Raw genomic sequence first — 23,550 nt, forward strand, 5'->3', positions numbered from 1 at the left:
AAACCTAAATCAGGATGGCCAGACACGGGATTGAACTGTCGTCCTCTCGAATGTGAGTCCAGTGTTCTAACCACCGTTTGTGACTCAGTGCCTCCACTATATGGTGAGTAGCAACTTTCCTTCTCATAATATTGTTACATTCCATCCAGGATTTTCCATTGTTTAATATATTTAATAACTGATAATGGGAATATTCTGAAAAGGGATTGGCATCAATTATGATAAAAAGTGATTAACATATTTCTGGAATGCATGTATGGAACTACTTTTCCATAAACAAGTTTACTGGTCTCCTACCACTCTAGTTTTCTCTCAGTTAAGTTTTCCTCATTCTTTGTTCTATCCTTAATGGACTACAGCAAAGCAAAACTGTGACAGAAAATGAATGATTAAAATCTTTAATTCTGTTACCTGATGTTACACTGAAGCACCAAAGAAACTGGTTTAGGCATGCGTATTCAAATACAGAGATAAGTAAACAGGCAGAATACAGGACTGCGATCAGCAACACCCATATTAGACAACAAGTGTCTGGCAAAGACACATCTCTCTATGGTATTTATTACTACCAATGCTCTTTTCTAAATGAACAAATGTCTCTGAGCACTATGGGACTTAACATCTGAGGCCATCAGTCCCCTAGAACTTAGAACTACTTAAACCTAACTAACCTAAGGACATCACACACATCCATGCCCGAGGCAGGATTCGAACCTGCAACCGGAGCGGTCACGCCGTTCCAGACTGAAGTGCCTAGATCGCACGGCCACACCGGCTGGCTCTAAATGAACACTTCACGCCAGAGCAACACATGTGAAGTGATACTTCAGACTACTACTATTTGCACCACTTTCTGTTCTATTCAGAAATGGGGCTAAAACAATGGCTATTTGTTTACAGTCATGTGTGTCATAATTCCGTGGCCATTTCATTACAAAGTGAAATATATGAAGAAATATATTACAGCCTACACTGAACAATCATTCATCAAACCTAAACGACTGACTCTTAAAAGAAGTAGCTTTCTTTTGATTCATCTATAATTCCCCTTGTCATTTCCTTAACACTCATCTGTCATTATAGCATGATTAAGGTAAGCAGTATTCAGTGTATCAAAAGATAATTGTGTTTGTATCATACTATGCTGGTCTTCTGTTATTCTGCAAAGACACTTCTGTACGGACATTACCACTGCTAGTGAATCATCAGAGTAACTCTCACTCTGGACAGATTGACCTTTTACACATACTGATACATGAGAAGCCCTTTCAAACTTCTTGTAGAACAATACCTTTGTTTCTGACTGACACACACTATTCAGGAATATGCCAAAGATGTTTCACATCATTCACATACTTGATATATACTTCGTACGGCTGTATCTGCATTAGCAGCCTACAATGGATATTGCTGCTTCTGCACTCTCACTGTCATCAGATCTACTTGATCCTTTGCTCTCCTAACCACAGTCCAGAATACCACTGTATTTGGCAACCCACAAAAGCTATTCCACAACAAAGGACATAATTTCATCTTTTTAGCTTCCCGATAAAAATTAACACTGACAAGTTAAAGTCCTTATTTCTAGCTAAAGAAACTTCTCCTTCAGCAATTCTGCTTTGAACCCCAACTTCATTATGACTATATTAGACAGTCTCAAACATTAGACAAACGAATGAATCTATCTCATCTAGTAACTAATTTGGTATTAACTTGCAACTTAATCTGTGCCTTATTGTGTTTTTTTTTAAACATAATTAATTTTGTACTCCAATTTTTTCTCAATATCTCATGAAATAGGTGACAAAATCAAACATAAAAATCAATGGACTAAGGCAAAGCAAAACTGTGACAGAAAAAGCTTTAGCTCTGTCACCTGATGTTACACTGAAGTGCCAAAGAAACTGCTATATTCAAATACAGAGATACGTAAACAAGCAGAATACAGCACTGCGGTCAGCAACACCTATATTAGACAACAAGTGTCTGGCACAGTTGTTAGATTGGTTACTGCTGCTACAATGGCAGGTCATTAAGAAGAAAGTTTGAATGTGTTGTTATAGTTGGTGCATGAGGGATGAGACGCAGCATTTCCAAGGTAGCAATGAAGTGGAGATTTTCCCGTACTACCATTTCATGAGTGTACTGTGAATATCAGGATTCCAGTAAAGCATCAAATCTCCAACGTCACGTTGGCCGGAAAAAGATCCTGCAAGAATGGCACAAACAATGACTGAAGAGAATCATTCAACATGACGGATGTGCAACCTTTCCACAAATTGCTACAGATTTCATGCTGGGCCATCAACCAGTGTCAGCGTCTGAACCATTCAACGAAACATCATTAATATTGGCCTTTCAGAGCTGAAGGCCCACTCATGTACCCTTGAAGGCTGCACAAAACAAAGCTTTCTGCCTTGCCTGGGCACGTCGACACCGGCATTGGACTGTTGATGACTGGAAACATTTTGCCTGGTTGGGCGAGTCTCGTTTCAAATTGTATCAAGCAGATCAACGTGCACGGGTATGGAGACAACCTCTTCGATCCATGGACCTTGCATGTCAGCAGGGGACTGTTCAAGCTGGTAGAGGTTCTATAATGGTGTGGGACGTGAATAGTTGGAGTGATATCTATATATGATGCTCACAGGTGACAGCTACATAAGAATCCTGACTGATCACTTGCATCCATTCCTGTCCACTGTGCATTCCGACAGACTTGAGCAATACCAGCAAGACAATGTGACACCCCACACATCCAGAACTGCTACAGAGTGGCTCCAGGAACACTCTTCTGACTTAAAACGCTTGTGCTGGCCATCAAACTCCCCAGACATGAACATTATTAAGCATATCTGGGATGCCTTGCAACATGCTGTTCAGAAGACATCTCCAGCCCCTCATACTCTTACGGATTTATGGACAGTCTTGCAGGATTCATGATGTCAATTCCTTCCAGCACCACTTCAGACATAGTCGAGTCCATGCCACATCGTGTTGTGGTACTTCTGCGTGCTCGTGGGGGCCCTACATGAAATTAGGCAGGAGTACCAGTTTCTTTGGCTCTTCAGTGCAATATACTTAACTATCTGAGTAGACTCCGTAGGTCAGAAGCTATTTTAGTCTCTCACAAAGAATATGTAATAGTTTAGCTGTTAGGCAAAAGAAATAATTCGAATGAACTTAATGTTACCATTCACAACAATCTCTGACATAACAAACTGCTGATTCATTCATCTCAAACACCCCAGTCATCAATGTTACTTTAAACTCTACTCCTATTTTAATATTAACCCATTACAGAGACAGACTTTACATCTACTGCATTACACTTAGCATACTTACAGGATCATTTTCAGTAGTACGGAAAGTTTGTGTGCTCTCATTCTTCTTGATGTGTGGTACGGGCTCCGCAGATGCAGCTGACATGAACCGAGATGAAGGACTTCTTATAGCATTGCGCATAGTATCACAGACCACTGAAAATTAAAATGTTAGTAAAACTAAAAGAAAACATACAGCTATGCAAAGTAGCATTAACTTCACAACAGTGGAGATGTCTTTGTTGTAAAACATCAAATCTCAGTACTGTGTAACAGACTAACTGATAAACACACACTCTAGCCACTACTTTTTGCTTCCCTTTCTTTGACTAATGGTCCTGGGGGAGGAGGGGGGGGGGATATAATTTCTAATTGCCTGTGAAGCTCTACCAGCAATAAAAAGTGACAGACACTGCATGATACAATATCAGGGAAATATTCAAACACGTAATACTGGCCCATATTTTTCAGAGTTGAGGTCTTCATTTATCATCAGAGACATGCAATGGTCTGATTTTATATCTCTATTTAAAGGGTGAAAGGTTCTCTGCATACCTCAAGATAAACAAATGTACAAAGAGATGAAAACAATGTCCGCCACCGTAGCTGAGTGGACAGCGCGCCTGCTTGTCATGCCGGGGGGCCCAGGTTCGATTCCCGGTTGGATTGGAGATTGTCTCTGCCCAGGGATTGGTGTTTGTGTCGTCTTCATCATCCTCATTTCATCCTCATTGACGTGCAAGTTGCCGAAGTGGCGTCACCTCAAAAGACTGGCACCAAGTGGTCAGGCCTAACCTCCGGAAGGCCCCTGCCACATGACATTTCATTTCATGAAAACAATAAATCAGTGTATTATGTATCTGAGGGATTTGGCTCATGACACAAACAGAGAGCATCAGGAGTGCACAGATTAGACACTTTTTTTAGGTTAAAGAAATCCATCCATAGGTTTAATGTTCAAAGACCTGCTGTACTCAGAGAGAATAATATATCATCCACATCAAGTACAGAGGACACTATTTTGTTCTTGCAAGACACAAAGAGAGGATGTTAATACAGCAATGGATAAGGGCATGGGCATCAATAATGAAGTCCCCGAATTAGTCTCACATATTGATGGTAATAATGAACACATATTTAAATGAAATGATAATTAAATGGACACCCTAGCTGCAAACAGGTGTTGATGTACTTCATTGGGGACATGTTGAAAATGTGTGCCCCGACCGGGACTCGAACCCGGGATCTCCTGCTTACATGGCAGATGCTCCATCCATCTGAGCCATCGCGGGCACAGAGGATAGTGCGTCTGCAGGGACTTATCCCTTGCACGCTCCCCGTGAGATCCACATTCCCAACAGTCCACACCACTATTGGGAACAGATACTACCGTCATATATAACACATACTTAAGTGAACAGAAAGCTGACTCAAATCAGAAGTGAATAACAGCAAAGTCATAAGATAGACATCAAGAGCGATGCCGTATTTATTACATTTCAGTAAAAACAAACAATGGAAACTCTACGTTGTAATATCAAAAGGAAAAGGGCAGATTGCTACTCCCTGTAAAGCTGACCCACTGAGTTGCAGACAGGCACAACAAACAGACTGTAACACATGACAGCTTCTGGCCAAAGCTTTCTTCAGCAAAGAAAACACACACACATTCACACAAGACCATTACCACCATCAGCTCTGACTTGAATGCAAGTGTCACATGAATAGCAATCTGGAGTGTGGCAGGGAAGGGGGAGAGACAGTGAGGTATGAATTAGGGAAGAGAAGAACACTGTCTGGCAGAGCATGCAGGAACTAAGACTGTCAGGTGCAATGTCAGGAGCTCAGAATGTGCTGTAAGGATAACTCCCTTCAGCACAGTTCAGAAAAGCTGACGGTAAAGGGATGGATCCAGATGACCCAAGTTGTGAAGCAGCCATTGAAATTAAGCATGATATGTTCAGCTACATGCTATGCCACAGGGTGGTCTACTTTGCTATTGACTGTAGTGAGTAGTGGCCATTCATCATGGTGGAGAGCTGGTTGCTACTCATAACAATATAGAAAGCTGTGCAATTTTTGCAGCAGAGCTGATATACAACATGGCCATTTTCACACGTGGGCTGGCCTTTGATGAGGTGTGATAAACCTGTGACAGGACTGAAATAAGAAGTGTTGTGTGAGTGGACAGGGCAGGACTTGCACCTGGGTCTTCCACAGGAATATGATCCCTGTGGCAAGGTGTTGGGATTGGCAGTGGCAAGGGATGGACTAGGATGTTGTGGAGGTTGGGTGGGAAACAGGACATAACTTTATGAGGGGTGGGAAAGATCTTGAGTAGGATGTCCCACATTTCTTGGCATGATGATAGATAATCAAAGCCCTGAGGAAGGATGCGGTTCAGATATTCCAGTCAGAGGAGGAGGGGGGAGGGGGGAGGGGGGGGGGTTGGACAATGAAGGGTGCATTCTTTTGTAATTGGCTCTTGGGGGGTGGTGGGAGGATTGGGAATGTGTGGGGAAATGGCACAGGAATCTGTATGTGGCCTAGGTCTAGGGGACAGTGCCTGTTTGTGAAGACTCTGATGAGACCTTCCGCATAACGGAAAAGAGAGTTCTTGTCATTGTAGATATGCCATCCCCCGGTGACATGGGTGTACAGGAGGGATTTTTTGGTGTGGAAGAGATGGCAGCTATCAAAATGCAGGTACATGGGTTTAATGTGGATGGAGCCATCGGAGAGGAGGTGATCAATGTCTAGGAAGGTGGCACACTGAGTTGAGAAGGACCAAGTGAAGCAGGTGTGAGGGAAGTTGTTGAGGTTGTTAAGGAATGAGGGTAGGCTGTCTTGGCCCAGAGTTCAGATCATGAAGATATCACCAATGAACCTGAACTTTATCAGGGGTTAGGGGTTTGGGAGGCTAGGGCAGTTTCCTCTAGATGGCCCTTAAACAGGTTGGCATAAGATGGTGCCATGCAGGAACTAGTGACTGTACTTCAGATTTGATTGTATATCTTCCCTTCAAAGGAGTAGTAGTTATGTATTAGGATGAAGTTAATTGGAATGATGAATGAGGTCATGAGTTTGGACTGTGTTTTAGCCACAGAAATGGGTACTTTGCTGAACTGGGCAGAAAAATGGAGCACAAAATGATGTAGGAAATGGCAAATGAAAGTGTCGCATGGTTGTGAGGTGAGCTGGATAACAGAAAAAGACACACAAAATATTTACAGGCACACAAAAACACATATGCAAGGATATACAAGAACGCAAAACACACACAAATATGCAAAAACATGAAGATATACAATTTTTCCCCCACAACTCACCTCTCAACACCTCGCCTGGCAGTCTCTAGTCTCTGCCTGTCCCATCAGACAGAGCTCTTCTGTCCTCCCACCCATACCCAGCTATACCTCCCCCTTCCCTGCCCCACTCAAAATTGCTATTCACATGATAGTTCCATTCCAGTTGCAGCTGTCAGTGTCAGTAATCATGTGTGCATGAGTTGTTCTTGCTTGTGGGAATTGTGTGCACTTTCTTTGCTGAAGAAGGCGTTGGCCAAAAGCTATAATGTATAACAGTCTTTTTGTTATGCCTGTCTGTGCAACTCAACAGGTCATTTTTATCATGAGCAGCAATCTATCCTCTTTCCAATGTTGTTTATATTTCAGTAAAGAACATTAGCATATTTAGTGACACTATTACAGACTATGATTGTAAAATAATTTGGCTGAAAGTAAGCATCAAAGGTGTGTCAAATGTGGTAATCAGACGCTTTTATTAACCATCTTCGATAGGAATTGTAGCTGCAGAATGCTTCAAGGAAACTTGGAAAATGTCAGACATAGTTTACTGATCATTCTGTGGTAACTGAAGAGCACAACAAGCCAGATACACACTGAATGAGTGTCAGGGGCAGTGATTAATGCAATATTACTGACACAATGTCCAAATTTATGTTCAGAAATTTCTTAGAGAATTGACTCAAAATAATAACGTCTTAGATCTTCAGGTGATAAACATACCCAAACTTCCCAATTTAGTTAATGTAGAGAAGAAAATCAGTAATCACACAGATGTTACAGCATCAATGAGAAAACAAGAAAGAAGAATGATAACAAAGTTGGGAAACTACATCTATTCCAAGTGCGACAAAAAACAGATTTCTGCGTATCTGAGTGGTCAACATCGAACATTTGTACCTGGAACTGAAAAAAATGGAGTATCAATTTATACAATTAAAGAGTAATTCTCAATACACTTTAAACAGGTATGTGGCACAGAAGAGGGCCAAACTGTTGTGTCAGTGGTGCAGGCATTTACCTTGTAGGTGGATGTTGGCAATCCCAAGATGGCAGTAGCCAATGTGAGGATGGTATGTGGTAGTCAATGAGAATTAATGAAGCCAATTATGCCAATATAAAGGTTATGTCAATACATAAGTTGCATATCTATTTGAATCCTTGCATGTATCATGTCATAACTTGATTTGTATGGATATGTTATCTACATCTACATCTATATTCTGCAAACCATCGTGATGTGCGTGGCAGAGGGTACATTCCATTGTACCAGTTATTAGGGTTTCTTTCTATTCCTTTCATGTATGGAGCCAGGAAGAATGATCGTTCGAATGCCTCTGTGTGTGCAGTAATTATTCTTGTCTTACCCTCACAATCCCTGTGTGAGCGACATGTAGGAGGTTGTAGTATACCCTTAGAGTAATGATTTAAAACCGGTTCTTGAAACCTTGTTAGTAGACTTTCTTGGGAAAGTTTACATTTGTCTTCAAGAGTCTGCCAGTTCAGCTCCTTCAGTATCTCTGTGACTCTCCCATGGATTAAACAAACCTGTGACAATTCATGCAACCCTTCTCTGTGTACGTTCAATATCCCCTGTTAGTCCTATCCAGTATGGGTCCCAGACACGTGAGCAATATTCTAGGATGGATCGAATGAGTGATTGTACACAATCTCTTTTGTGGACTGATGGCACTTCCCCAGTATTCTACCAACAAACCGAAGTCTACCACCTGTTTTACCCAGGAGTGAACCTATGTGATCATTCCATTTCATATCCCTACCAAGTATTACACCCAATAACGGAGATGCTGAATCACGATAGGCGCAACAAAAAGATTCACACAATTATAGCTTTCGGCCATTAAGGCCTTTGTCAGCAATAGACACACACAAACACACGAGCGCGCACTGCGTGCATGCATATGTGTGTGTGTGTGTGTGTGTGTGTGTGTGTGTGTGTGTGTGTGTGTGTGTGTGTCTATTGCTGACAAAGGCCTTAATGGCCGAAGGATATAATTGTGTGAATCTTTTTGTTGTGCCTATCATGACTCAGAATCTCCGCTATATGGTGATTAGCAACTTTCCTTCTCTAATATTGTTACATTCCATCCTGGATTTTCCATTGTTTGACATATTACTCCCAGGGACTCAATGATATTATAGTCATACAATGCTACTTTTTTTTCGTTTTGTGAAGTGCATAATTTTACATTTCTGAACATTTAGAGCAAGTTGCCAATCTCTGCACCATGTTCAAATCTTATCAAGATCTGACTGAATATTTATGCAGCTTCTTTCAGATAGTACTTCATTACGGTTATCATTACAGATAACTGCATCATCTGGAAAAAACCGAATTTTACTATCAATATTTTCTGCAAGGTCATTAATATTCAACATGAATAGCTGGGATCCAGCACACTTCCCTGGGTCATACTCAAAGTTACTTCTACATCTAACGACGACTCTTCATCCCAGATAACATGCTCTGTTCACTCTACCAAAAAGTTTTCACTCCAGTCACAAATTTCACTTGATACCCCATATGATTGTACTTTTGACAATAAGTGTAGGTGTAGTACTGAGTCAAATGCTTTTCGGAAATCAAGAAACACTGTATCTACCTGGTTGCCTTGATCCAAAGCTTTCAGTATGTCATGTGGGAAAAGTGAGAGTTGGATGTCACACGATAAGTATTTTCTGAATCCATGCTGCTGTGCATTGAGGAGGTCGTTCTGTTCAAGATACCTCATTATGTTTGAGCTCAGAATATGTTTTATGATTCTACAACAAATCGACGCCAAGGATATTGGACGGTAGTTTTGTGGATCACTTCTACTACCCTTTTTGTAGGTGAGTGTGACCTTTTCCCAAGAATTGGGCATGCTGTTTTTTGTTGGAGGGCTCTATGATAGATTACAGTTAGAAGAGGGGCATAACTCAGCCGCAAATTCAGTATAGAATCTGACAAGGATTCCATCAATCTGACAAGGGTTCCATCAGGGCCTGGAGCTTAGTTCAATATTAACGATTTCAGCTGTTTCTCAACACCACTGACACTAATTCTTACTTCATTCATCATTTCCTTGGTATGAGGATTAAATTGGGGCAATTCTTCTGGGTTTTCCTTTGTAAAGACACATTTGAAAATGGAGTTAAGCATTTCAGCTTTTGCTTTGCTAACCTCTATTTTTAGTGGCTGTCTCATTCGCAACGGGCTGGACACTAACTTTGGTGCTGCTAACAACTTTTACATATGACCAGAATTTCTTTGGGTTCTGTAAAAGATCATTTGACAATATTTTGTTACAGTAGTCGTTGAAGGCATCATGCACTGCTCTCTTGCCAGCCAAATGTTTTTCATTCCGTATCTGTCTGTCTATAGCCCTACACTTCATTTTACACCTATTAATCAGTAATCTCTGTTTCTTTACAAGTTTCTTTATAGTGACTGTATACACTGGAGGTTTCCTCCCATTATGAACTGATCTACTGGGTACATATCTATCCAATATGTGGTCAACCATTTTTTTTAACCTGAGCCAGATTTCCTCTACTTGCTCCTGACATGTGCTAAGAGTTTCAAAAGCTCCTCATTGAGATATGACATTACTCACTTTTTATCTGGTTACTGAACACATATATCTTTCTGCTTGTTTTAGTTGTCCTTCATACTTTAGTAATCATTGTTGCCACAACCGCGTCATCCAATTTATTTCCATCATAAGTGGGGTTCCTAACTATCTGTTATACATAGTTTTCAGAGAAGCCATTTATTAAAGTTTCACAGCATGTCTTATCACACCCACCACTAATAAAACTGTTATTTTCCAAGTTAATTGGATAATTAAAGTCTCCACTGATGATTACAGTATGACTGGGGAACTTACAGATAAGTGAACTGAGGTTTTCTCTGAAGTTTTCGGTTACATCAGGTGATGTGTCAGGTGGGCGACAGAAGGAACCAATTATCATTCTACACTCACCCCTGATATGAGTCTTGCCCAAACAATCTCACATGCAGCATCAATTTCTCTCTCAATGGATTTGAGTTTTTTGTCTACCATGACAAATACACTGCCTCCATTTCCCATTTGGCTCTCCTTTTGATATACACTTAAATTTTCCGCATAAATATCACTGTTATCAATTTCAGGTTTCAACGAGCATTCTGTACCTAGTACTATGTGAGCTTCACTGCTTTTCATGAGTGCTTTAAACTCAGGAAATTGGTTGCAAATGCTTCGGCAGTTTACCATTATGATTTTTATTGTTTCACCAGTGGGATGTATTTCTTTCGATCTTATATTGGTACTTCTGGATTTCCTATGGCTATAGATATCTGGATTAGATGGAGTCACCTAATCTAGAAAACCCTTGTGTGCACCTCACACACAGTCAGCTACCTGATTAGCAGTCTCTGATGTGTAGTGCACACCTGACCTACTTAGGGGGGCCCAACAGTTCTCAACCTATGGCACAAGTCCAGGAAGTTGCAGCCTATCTTGTCACAGAACCTTCAAAGTCTCTGGTTCAGTCCTTCCACTCAAATCCGAATCAAAGAGCCACGATCAGTTCCTGGAACAATGCTCCAAATTGTGAGCCTCGTTGAAACTACACATACATGGCTGGTCTTCTTAACCTTCCCTGCCAGTCACCGGTCTGACCCAAGAATGACCTCAGAGCCCAAACGGCAGGCATCATTTGTTCCAACGTGCACCACAATCTGCAGTTGTTTCCTCACTGTTCCCTCAATGGCTGCCGGAATAGCCTCTTCAACATGTTGAATGAGGCCCCAGAGATACACACTGAGAGTACCTGGTGTCCTTTCGTGTCCCTTGTTGCCGTTTCCATAATTTGCCATACGATTCAACTGCAAATGATTAATAGACCCCAACCCTTTTGCATTTGTCTACTCCTGAAGCCAGACAAAACAGGTATCCCCGTAACAGGTGAAGTGAGTCCCACTGGCTCCATTTCAGTTTCAGTGAAAGGCAGCACCTCAAAGTTGTTGGTTAAGGGGATTGGTACAACACCCTGAGTCCTCTCTGGTCCCTGTCCACCCTGTACAGGATGCCTACATCTACCACTGCTACACCACTTGCAGTCTAGTGGACAGGTAATGACATTTCCTGTACTTTCTGCAGGTCATAGCAGAGGATAGTACGTGAGGTACCTCTGGTACAGTTCCACAGGTACACGACTCTCTGGAGCTCTTACAACACACCGATTTGCATCAGCTGTCAATAATTTGACAGTAGGCAACACTATTTCTAGCTGCTTACGAATGTCAACCAACTCAACCCACGATTGAGAACAGCATTCACAGTGGGGCTGCATTTTGGCTGGTGCAATGTACTACAAATGGGGGAAAAAGAAAAAAGAAAAAAAACCTTTAAATTAAGCCTCTTGATTGTCTTTTAATCTGTTAAGCTAAAAAGTTACTAATTCCCTATAAGAACTGAAGCAGTTACACAAAACAGATTTCTATTAAGGTAACAGAAAAACCTATGGTAAAAATTACTAGTTTCCTAAAACATTTTGATGCTAATTATAGTTGTTAGCAAACTTGAAAACAAAGTTAACTTATGATAAATGCTGATAACATGTAGGGCTACTCCTCTTTAAGGGAAAACTAGATGTAACACAAGATGTTTGAAAATCTGTTACAGTAACTGAATCACAGACCCCAATCATCAAGTTGTTTATAGCACACTGTGTTATTTGGAAACTGTCATGACTTCTGAGGTGACAGTTACATTGGAACATGATGATGTAGTGGTCTCCAGCCCAAAGACTGGTTTGATGCAGCTCTCCACACTAACATATCCTGTGCGAGCTTCTGCATTAATGTGACTTACATTCATTTGAACCTTTTTACTGTAAACAACAATTCTTGGTCTCTCTCCCTTCTCCTACAACCCCCTCCCCCCATACACAAACAAATATACACCTTTCTCGATTACCAAACTGACAATCCCTTGATACCTCAGATGCTATGAACGAATCCCTCCTTTTAGTCAAGTTATGCCATAAACTTTTTTCCTCCCCAGTTCAATTCAGTTCTTCATCATTAGTAATCTGATCTACTTATTTAATCTTCAGTGTCTTTCTCTACAACCACATTTCAAAAGCTTCTATTTTCTTCTCGCCTGAACCATCTATCATCCACATTTCATTACAGTACAAGGCTACACACCATACAAACAGATTCAAAGACTTCGTAACACTTAAATTTACATTCAAAGTTAATAAATTTCTCTTTTTCTTGCTATTGCCAGTTTGCATTTTATATCCTCTCTAATCCAATGCCAGAATAGAACAACTCATCTACTACTTTTAATGTCTCACTCCCTAGTCTAATTCCCATAGCGTCATTCCATTGCCCTTGTTTTACCTTTGTTTATAGCTTGCTCAATGCAAAGATTAAATAACATCGAAGACAGGCTACAGTCCTGTCTCAGTCCCTCTCAATTACTGCTCCCTTACCTACACTTCAACTCTTACAACTGCAGATGAGTTTCTGTAGAAGTTCTAGATAACCTTTCACTCCCTATATATTATCCCTCCCACCTTCAGAATTGTAAAGATTTTATTCCAGTCAACACTGTCAAAAGTTTTCTCTAAATCTGCTAAAACTTTGTGATTCTTGATGTTTTCCCAGTGTACTGAATATTCTATGAGATTTCAGGATTGCAGCCAGATCACATTGACTTCTTGCCACAATACTGCCGCTGGTAACCATTCAGCCATAATATTGTGGCAAGAAGTCAACATGATCCAGCTGCAATTTCAAAACCTCATAGAATACAAATGCTTTAACTGTAGGTTTAGTTTTCTTGAATGTATCTTCTAAGATATTTTGCAGAATCAATATTGTCCAATGCATTTCTATATTTCTCAGGAACCCAAACTGATTTTTGGTGAGAGCAGCTTCTACTGGCCTTTCCATTCTTCAGTAAATAATTCATCTTAGTATTTTGTAATCACAACTTATTAAACAGATGGTACAGTAATAATCACACCTGTAAGCACCTCTTTCTTTTACCTGTAATTGATATGAAGGTAGAATGAAAATGATGGCTCTACCTTTCTAACCTGTATTTCAATGGGTATATTTTAGTGAATCAAATGCAACAATTATCTTCTTATTACCAATATTGACTTTTTTACACAATTACCAGACAATTTGACAGACTTCTGCCAACAATGAACAAGTTTTCTGAAGGCTTAGTCAATGATGAAGTCAACACATTGTTTCCACAACAATTCTCTAAAAGTTCTCTCAAACTCTTCATTGACTGTGTACTCATATCCCCAGATATCTCCTTTCATTATCACAAACACATGGGAGTCAGACAACACCAAATCTGAACTGTATGGAGAATGTCATATGGTTTTGAGCTTCAGTCTTTTAAATTTTGCTCTGTGGCACGTGAAATGTGTGGTCTGGCACTGTCATGCTATTGGAAAACATTTCCTTTTTCCTTTGGACTCTTGTTAACAATTATATCACAGTTAGCAACCTTGGGATGTAACACTCTGAAATTACTGTTTTTCCACCTTCAAGAAAATCAACGTGGATAAAACCATGTGTCTCCCAAAACACCGATGCCATGATTTTTTTTCCAGCAGAGAACAGGGTCTTAGATTTCTTTTTCTGGAGAAAGCCTTTGTTTTGCTATTGATGGACTGCTGTTTTGTAATGGTGTTGTAATGTCTCGCCTCCTGTCACAATCAACCACAGAAAAGTGTCACAGTCAATTTCATAAAGGAGATCATGACAAATTTCTTATTTGTGCACTTTCATTCCAGACAACAGGATCTGACATACCAATCATCCACAGATCACCTGATAACCAAGCAAACCAACAATATGACCACACATTTTTGTCAAATGCTGATTATACTTGCCATTTCTCTCTCTCTCTCTCTCTCTCTCTCTCTGTGATACAACGATCATCTTGGATCAGCCTGTCAACATCTTGGATGTTCAGCTCAGTGGTTGCTGTCAGATAAGTAAGACATTCCCAACTCACTATTTTTAAAGTTACTCACATTAACAAAAAGACACATATGGCTTTCATTCTCTGAAGAATTTTCATTGACTGACCATTTCCACAAGATTCCATTTTTCAGTGCTGCCACCTTCTGAGGAGTTACAAAGGTGAAGCCATTACCATCCATTCAACCCTTTTACATTTTTGCTACAGTCTGATAGTATTTTGCATGTCTCATATATTTTGCATACCAGGTGCAATAGTTTTGTCATGATTAGCTCTCCAAAAGGCTACTCCAGTGTCCTTGTTTCAATTAAAGTCTTTCATTCTCTGTCATATTATTCTTGCAGTGTCATATCTCCCATCTTATCTTCATCTATATTCCCTTCCCTTTATATAATACTATTTCAAGTTTGTTTCCTCTGTGCAGTCCTTCTACGCATTTCTTCCTCCTTTCAACCTTATCTGCTTAGTACTGGCTTGGCATCTGAGTTCTTAATGTTCATACAGGTGCTTCACTTTTCTCGAAAGCCTTGTTCTTTTTCCTTTAGGCAGCATTCTTTCCCATAATCATGCATGCTTCTCCAGCTTTGCATTTTGCCCCTAGCTGTTCCTGCTTTTCCATTTCGCACTTTCTGTCAATTTCAATTTTTAGATGTTTATAGTCTATTCAGTTTTGCATGCTTCATTTACTGCAATTAAAATTTTCTCCTTTCACCAATTAAATTCTTGTGCATTACCCAACAATTTGTACTGGGGCTTGGCTTTTTTCCTACATTTTCTACTTAACCTCTCAAACTCACCTATTCTTGCTATATTGTATTCCCTTCCCCTTTTCAGTTAATTATTGCCTAATGCTTTCTTCATAGCTCTCACCAACCCCTGGTTCTTTCAAATTATCTAGGTCCCATTTCCTTAGTTTCTTATCTTTCTCCAGTTTCCTCATTTTAACCCTCAGTTCATAACCAATGAATAGAGGTCAGAGTACACATCTGCCCATGGAGACTCCACATATACAAAATCTTTCACACCTCTTAAATCAAATGATAGCTATCATTAAATTTCCCCCAAACCATGTTCTCCCACTATATCCTTCTCTTCATCTTTCTACAATCAAATTTCAGTCCCCAATCACAATTAAATTTTGGCTCCCTTAACAATCTGAATAATTTCTTTTATTTTATCATACATTATTTTAAACTCTCCATCAATGTCAGAGCTAGATGGCACGCAATCTTGTACTACTTTCATAGAATTTTTGTGTCTTGCTTGGCTATGATGATAAGATCACTATGCTATCTGTAGGAGTTCGCCTGCTTTCGTATATTCTTATTCATTATTAAACCTACTCCTGCATTAATCCTATTCCATAATCTTCATCTGGTGGCATATTTTTGCTGCCAACACAAACTCCTAATTCCCACTATATCTAACTTTAACCTATCCAATTCCGTCAAAAAATTTTTTAAACTAAATACACAATTAAATTCCGAAAGTCTTGTTTAAAATGATTCTTTGTTTAAAAAATATAACGATGGATTTTATAGATTTCAGACTGCTTAATCCAATGGAAGGGAGGTGTAGCCTCACAATGTAAGCCATGCCCATATTTCAGAAGCACTCATCAGTTAGTAATGATTTGTATAATTAATAATCCTGCTAGGTTTCAAGTTAATCTTGAGTGTCAATTTCTGAATGTTAATTGAGCCAAAACATTCAGCAAATTGTCATGAATTTAATTCCGTTGTCATACCAGGGGAAAAAGTGCCTTCATGCAGGTTGATTTCAAAGCTGGTTCAATCATTTAACCATTAAAGTACTGAGGAAATGGTATGTAACATTTCTGAACATTAGGTGCAACGCACGGTGGTTTGGGATAACTTGTAACCACAACATAGCTGCTTCTAAAATCCCCTAGTGGAGAGAGACTTCTACCAATGGTAGTGCAGGAAATATTAGGGAACATCCCTCTTGGAAAGAAGAGTTAAGGGTCATCAAAGTAAAAGATGCAAAAGAATAATTACATCACTAAACAAAGGACAAGGGAAACCTATTAGTAGATGTGCCACACCTGTTTCTGGACTGCTTCTGCGGCAAAGCTGGCATTAGGCATCTTGTTGACACTTTATCACCTCACCAATACACTGTAGCAACGGCTACTGTGCCACCTATCCAAATATAGTAGGTATCTCTGATCACTGTGCAGACATTCTTTGTTTCCACACTTCCTCTGATTTAAATGTAGGTAAGCCAACATTTTACTACATCCATGTCTTAACAACTCACATCTACTGAAAAATGGTTAATTAATTATAAACTGTGAATTCAATACTCGTAATTTGAAACTGAGCATGTGTCAAGTAGTGTACAATTTAGCAGCACATTTGTATAAGACATATTGAGTTTATTGTACCAAGAGTGACTGAGTTTAATAACACCAGTCTTACTCTGACATGCTCCATGGCTACAATGACTTTGTGTAGAAATACGTCAAAAGAAGATACCACCCAGGTGTCATTGTCGATCCCGAAGGCTTCCTACACACACACACACACACACACACACACACAGGGTGTCTCACGTAACTAGATACTAAGCGAAATTTTAAAACGTAAACAAGTACTACTTCAACACAAACTTGTGTATTTTAAATGGACACCCCTATTATTTTGTAAGCAGTCAATAGCATGAAAAATCACAAAAATAATGGTGTTGGTTGGATCGCAATACGTCAATTACATCCCGACAAATTGCGAAGCGAAATTGGCACTTGAAATAAATGAAGCACACAGCTAGCGCCCGTCCTGAGGCTCAAGCATGCACCTCATGCTGCCAGTACTCGTGATGTGATTGACATGCTACGTAAGAGGAGTGTTAATGTATGGTGTGGTATTCTATGACAACGCATCATTGGCCCACATTTCATTGAAGGCACTCCTAAATGGGGATAGTTTCGCCCCTTCTTGAGTCGTACCTTACTTGAACCAGTCCACCTCTTATAATGTGTCAAATAATGCGGTATCAGAATGATGGATGCCCTGCGCATAATGTTTATTGTTGCGGAATGACAACTAGAGGTACTATTAGTTTAACACACTTTGTTTCATGTTTCTAAACCTCACAAGTTCTGAAATATGTGGCTTGTAAAGGATAGCAACTGTGTCACAGTTTCTGGCATAATGCATCGCATGTAGTACTGTGCTCAGAGCAGGGGTTACCTGCACTGGCGCCTGTATCCTGCCATAAACATACCAATATCACCAAGGCACGCTCTACCTTCAGGAATGTAATTCACATATGTTACCACATTAAAACCTGTTTTCTTGCAGCTTGTTAGATTTGCTGGCCTTCAGTACTGAAGAAAAACTAGATATTATTTTAATTTATGGTAAATGTCACAGAAATGCAATCACACCTGTGAGACTGTATGCTGAATACTACCCAGATCGGTGGTGTCCATTGGCAACATCTGCAAGACACTCATGGAAACAGGAAGCTGGGCTCCCACAAGAAGTCGATGCACAACGCCAGCGACTGGCAATGGAAATAAAATTGCTGTTCTGGCTGATGTAGCGCACAATCCTCGGGTGGGTGTGCGAGAAATTGCACGAGGTGTAGGAATAAGCCACAGTACTGTGTGCAGAATCTTGCATCGACATTGGTTTCATCCGTTCCATATCTCACTGCACCGAGAACTGGACGGGAATAACTTTGAATCCCGCATTGCATTCTGTCGTTTTGCATTTCAGCAGTTGCAAGGTAATCCAGTATTCCTGAGCAATACGTTGTTTACGGATGAGGCTCCATTTACAAATCATGGTAATGTGAATCTGCGGAACATGCACTACTGGTCCCTGCAAAATCCCCATTGGATTTGCCGAGTTGTTCATTAACAACAGTGGAGTGTCAAGGGGTGGGGAGGTACTGTGCGATGACCAGCAAAGTGCCTTGACATGATACCATTAGACTTCTTTCTCTGTGGCGCAGTGAGAGACAGGGTGTATCAAGAACCCCCAACGACAGTAGAGAATATGCAACATTATATTACTGTGGCATGTGCGGAAATATCTGTAGAAACTCTGCAATCTGCGTAACACTCTCTCGTTACCCGTCTGCAAACTTGTACTGATGCAAACACAGGGCACTTCGAACATATGTTGACGTGACACAGTTTCACTGGTCAAGATGTGGGTGTATTTCTATGCTGCATGTAATGCACAATAACACAGTTCCTGTGGAAGACAGGGCACTAGTCAATGTATTTAGCAAAGTGAATACAAGTATGTTATCTCTAATTGTATCTATAGATGTCATTTCGGTAGAATAAACACACATTTACAATTTGAAAAACATAAATTTGCGTTGGACGTGTTACTTGTTCATTTTTATGGATTATGCATACCTTCCCATTGCATGAGCCCCTGACACAGGCAGCATGAGGTCCACGCTTAAGTCTCAGGATGTGCGCTAGCTGTGCACTTCATTTATTTCAAGCATCAACTTTGCTTCGCAATTGCTCAGGATGTAATTGACATATTGCGATGCAACCAATGTCATTATTTTTGTGATTTTTCATGCTATTGATTGCATACAAAATAATAGGAGATGTCCATTTAAAAATACACAAGTCTGCATTGAAAATAGTACTTGTTTACGTTTTACAAGTTTTATATATATATATATATAATAATTTTTGCCACGTGGAATGTTTCCCTCTAGCTGTCTGCTTGTGTCTGTATATGTGTGGATGGATATGTGTGTGTGTGTGCGAGTGCATACCCGTCCTTTTTTCCCCCCAAGGTAAGTCTTTCCGCTCCCGGGATTGGAATGACTCCTTACCCTCTCCTTTAAAACCCGCATCCTTTCGTCTTTCCCTCTCCTTCCCTCTTTCATCCCTGCAGTGATTGTAAAACAGGTAGATGAAAGAGTGTGACTACCAGCTGATCTTCAGAGTGGCTCTATAGTTTATGGTACGTGATTGCATATGCATGTTGGTGCTGTGCATCTCTCTCTGTGTGTAAACATCAGAGAGATTGTATGAGCTCCCAATGAGATGGAGCAAGTTTTTGATTATGTTTAGTGTGTTATGTCACTGAAATGGGATTGGTAGCATAGACTGCTGATACATTGGCACTGATGAAGGCCAATTTTAAGGAACATTTGCCCTAACAAGTGCCGGTAGATGCTTCAGTCTCTTGAGTTTCTGATGGTGTATTGACTTTGATGACTGTTTTCTTCAAGGCAGTTGCAAATGACATAGTAAAATCTAATGGCTGAATTCCTCTTGGCTTCACTGTACACATTTAGTTAACTGTGCCCTGTTTCAACTAAGGTCTATCAGCTCTCTGTCAAATTCTTCTTTCAGTGCCACACTCCATTCTCATCCTCATCTATTGCCTCTTCTCTTTCCACAATACTGTCTTCAAGTTTCTTTCCTTTACGCAGCATTTCTACATATTCCTTCCACCTTTTGGCTCTCCCTTCCTTGTGTAACAATGGCTTGACGGCTTAGTCCTTAACATTCATACGGGTGCTTCTCTTTTATCCATATGTTTCGTTGAATTTACTTTATGTGGCATCTGTCTCTCTCATTGTCTGCCACAAAACTTTGCATTTCTTCTTCAGCCCACTTTGCTATTTAGCACTTTCTGTCACATCATTTTTAGAATTCTACCCACATTTGTCAATTTCATTTGCTGCAATTTTGTATATTCTCCTTCTGTCAGCTAAATTCAGCATCACACATGTTATCCAAGGATTTCTACTGGACGTTCTCTTTTAGTCTACTTGATCTTCTACTGCCTTTACTGTTTCATATCCCAAAGTTACCCATTAGTTTCCTCTATTTAAGTCAATTGTTACTTGCTGCTGCCTTTGAAGTTCTTACCAACCGCTGGTTCTTTCATTTTATCCGTGTTCCATCTCCTTTATCTCCTAACTTTTTGCAATCTGTTCAGTGCTTAACCAACAAATTACGGTTACAGTACACATGTGACCCTCGAAATAGTTTGCTGTTTAAAATATAGTTTCCAAATCTCTGTCTCACCATTATATAATCTATCTGTATCCTTCCAGTGTCTTCATGTCTCTTCCACATCTACAAAATTCTTTCATGTTTCTCATACCAAGTGTTTGTAATGATTACACTATACTCTGTTCAAAATGCTACTAGTCGGCTTCCCCTTTCATTCCTTTCCCTTTTCTTTCTTTATTACAAAGCGGTTCTTTTAATTCTGTTCTTTTCAAATTTTTGTCCTTTTTTGATGCATTTTTTTATACGGTTTGGAATGTGGAATGTTATAAACAAATTTACACTGTCAAGGATAGGAGTCTGGGAAGAAACATTCCAATATGAATTAATAATATATGGAAGACATGAACAGCTTTTAATCATCACCTTTCTGTTTATTATTTATCGTCCCTTGCCAGTACAAGACTGAATATTAATAATAATTTCTTCTAAATATTAATATTTATACTTATGAGTGGACCCATAATCGTTTGAATGGTGTACTATAATTATCCGTCTTTGTTCACTATCTGTGTCTTCAGAAAGAAGGAAATAAATGAAAAGGAATCCATAGGTGAATTATTATTATTGTTATTATTACTATTATTATTATTATTACTATTACTATTATCATTTTCAGAATGAATTTTTCACTCTGCAGCTGAATTTGTGCTGAGAGGTGAGGAGATGAGGTACTGGCAGAAGTGAAACTTTGAGGTTGGGTTGTGAGTTGCATTCACGCAGCTCAGTTGGTAGAGCACTTGCTCGAAAAAGGCAAAGATCCCAAGTTGGAGTCCCAGTCCACCACACACTTTTTAATCTGCCATGACAAGTTTCATCATCATCTTACTCATTATCTGTGAGCTGTGTAATCATAGGTTGTCTCTACTTATTGATAACAGCTTTATCTATCTTGTACTTAGTGATTTGTTCATAACTATGTTTAAGGCAGAAAATAAAGAATCTCTTAATACTTTTCCTTCCCTTCCTTTACTGCTGTCAAATTTCAGTCTCTCATCACAATTAAATTTTTGTGTTCCTTAACTATCTAAATAATTTTTATTTTATCATACAGTCTTTCACTCTGTTCATCATCTACATCCACATGTGTGCCTTTGAAACAACTATGAAGTGCATGGCAGAGGGTGCTTCCCACTGTGACAGTTATTAGGCCTTCTTCCTATTCCATTCATGTAGGCTATGGAGCGTGAGAAACATGACTGTTGAAATGCCTCTCAGTGTGCTGTAATTAATCCAACCTTATCCTTACGATCCCCAAGAAGGCAATAGACAGGGGGTTGTACAGATACATAATTTAAAGCCAGTTCATGAAACTTCGAAATAGGCTGTCTCGGAATAGTTCGCACCTTTCTTCAAGTGTCTCCCATTTCAGTTTCTTCAGCATTTCTGTGACACTCTCCCACAAACAAACCTGTGATCATTCATGTGCCCCTTCTTTGCATATGTCCAGTATCCCCTGTAACTCTCATTTGGTACAGTTTCCATACTTCTGAGCAATATTCTAAGATGAGTTGCACAAGTGATTTGTAAGACACCTCCTTTGTAATCTGATTGCATTTCCCTAGTATTCTAGCAACAAACTGAAGTCTGTAACATACTTTACTGCATCTGACCTACGTGATAATTCCATTCTAGATTCCTACAAAGTGTTGTGCTAAGGGAATTGTAAAAGTTCACAGGCTCCAAATGTGACTTGTTGGTACTGTAGTCATAGGATATCACATGTTTTCAACATTCAAAGCAAGTTGCCAATCTTCGCACCAGTTTGGAATCTTATCAAGATCTGACTGAAGCTTTTTTCAGATAACCATCTTTATAGGGAACTGCATCATCTGCAGAAAGTCTGAGGTTAATATTAATACAGTCTGCATGGTTATTAACATACAACATGAACAGCAAGGGTCCCAACACTCTTCCCTAGGGTACACCCTTTAAAGTTACGTCTACTTCCACATATGTCAATGAATAACCATAAAAGATAAAATATTTGTACTCCCTACCAAAAAAATTCTCAATTAAGTCAGGAATTTCACTTGGTAATCTGTATGATCATACTTTTGATAATAAGCGTAAATGACGGTACTAAATCAAAAGTTTTCCAGAGGTCACGAAATATTGCACCTATCTGATTCCCTTGACCCGTGGCTTTCAGGATGTAGTGTGAGAAAAGTGTGAATTGCGTTTAACAAGATCGATGTTTTCAGAATCCATGCTGGTTGGCATAGAGGAGGTCATTCTGTTCTAGATATCCCATTATGTTTGATCTCGGAATACATTCTTACAGCAAACGGATTTCAAGGATACTGGACATTGGTTTTGAGGATCAATTCTGCTACCTCCCAGTAAACAGGTGTGACGCATGCTTTCTTCCAACTGTTGGGCATGGTATTTTGTTCAAGGGATCTATGGTAGTTTATCACTGAAAGAGGGGCTACCTCAGCCACAAATCTGGTATAAAATCTAATAAGTGCTTCCATCAGGCCTTGGAGCTCTGTTCATTTTTAATGATTTCAGCTGTTTCTCAATGCCAGTGAAACTGGTATCTGTATTACCCATCTGTAGAAGCAATAAGCATATAAACTTATAGTATTGTGGCACATGTTTGCATCATGTTTGTCTTGGCTATCATAACAGTTTCACTGTGTTGTTCATAGTAAGTTACACATCTTTCTACTTTCATATTCATTATTAGATCTACTCTTGTGTTACCCCTATTTTATTTTGTATTTATAACATTGCATTCACACAATCAAAAGCCCCTTTTCTGCCACCACACTTCACTGATTCCGATTATGACTAACTTCGAACTCCCCATTTCCCTTATTAAATTCTCTAAGCCACCTATCTGATAAGGGGTTAATGTTCTACAATCTGGCCCATAAAATGCCAGT

The 23,550-nt window shown here is 39.7% G+C and overlaps 1 protein-coding gene and 1 non-coding gene across 2 annotated transcripts in view; both read right to left on the reverse strand.

Moving 5' to 3' along the window:
• The window catches only part of LOC126484328 (28S ribosomal protein S29, mitochondrial), a 93,877-nt gene that overhangs the window by 44,673 nt on the left and 25,654 nt on the right, over positions 1-23,550 (reverse strand). Inside the window, exon 2 of the mRNA XM_050107773.1 lies at positions 3,346-3,479. Within this exon, the coding sequence (XP_049963730.1) occupies positions 3,346-3,479 (134 nt within the window). The remainder of the gene's footprint in view (positions 1-3,345; positions 3,480-23,550) is intronic.
• On the reverse strand, positions 4,542-4,616 carry Trnat-ugu (transfer RNA threonine (anticodon UGU)). Its single transcript has one exon. It is a non-coding gene; the product is annotated as a tRNA-Thr (tRNA).

This window comes from Schistocerca serialis, chromosome 6 (assembly GCF_023864345.2).
Source record: "Schistocerca serialis cubense isolate TAMUIC-IGC-003099 chromosome 6, iqSchSeri2.2, whole genome shotgun sequence".
NCBI classification, from domain to species: domain Eukaryota; kingdom Metazoa; phylum Arthropoda; class Insecta; order Orthoptera; family Acrididae; genus Schistocerca; species Schistocerca serialis.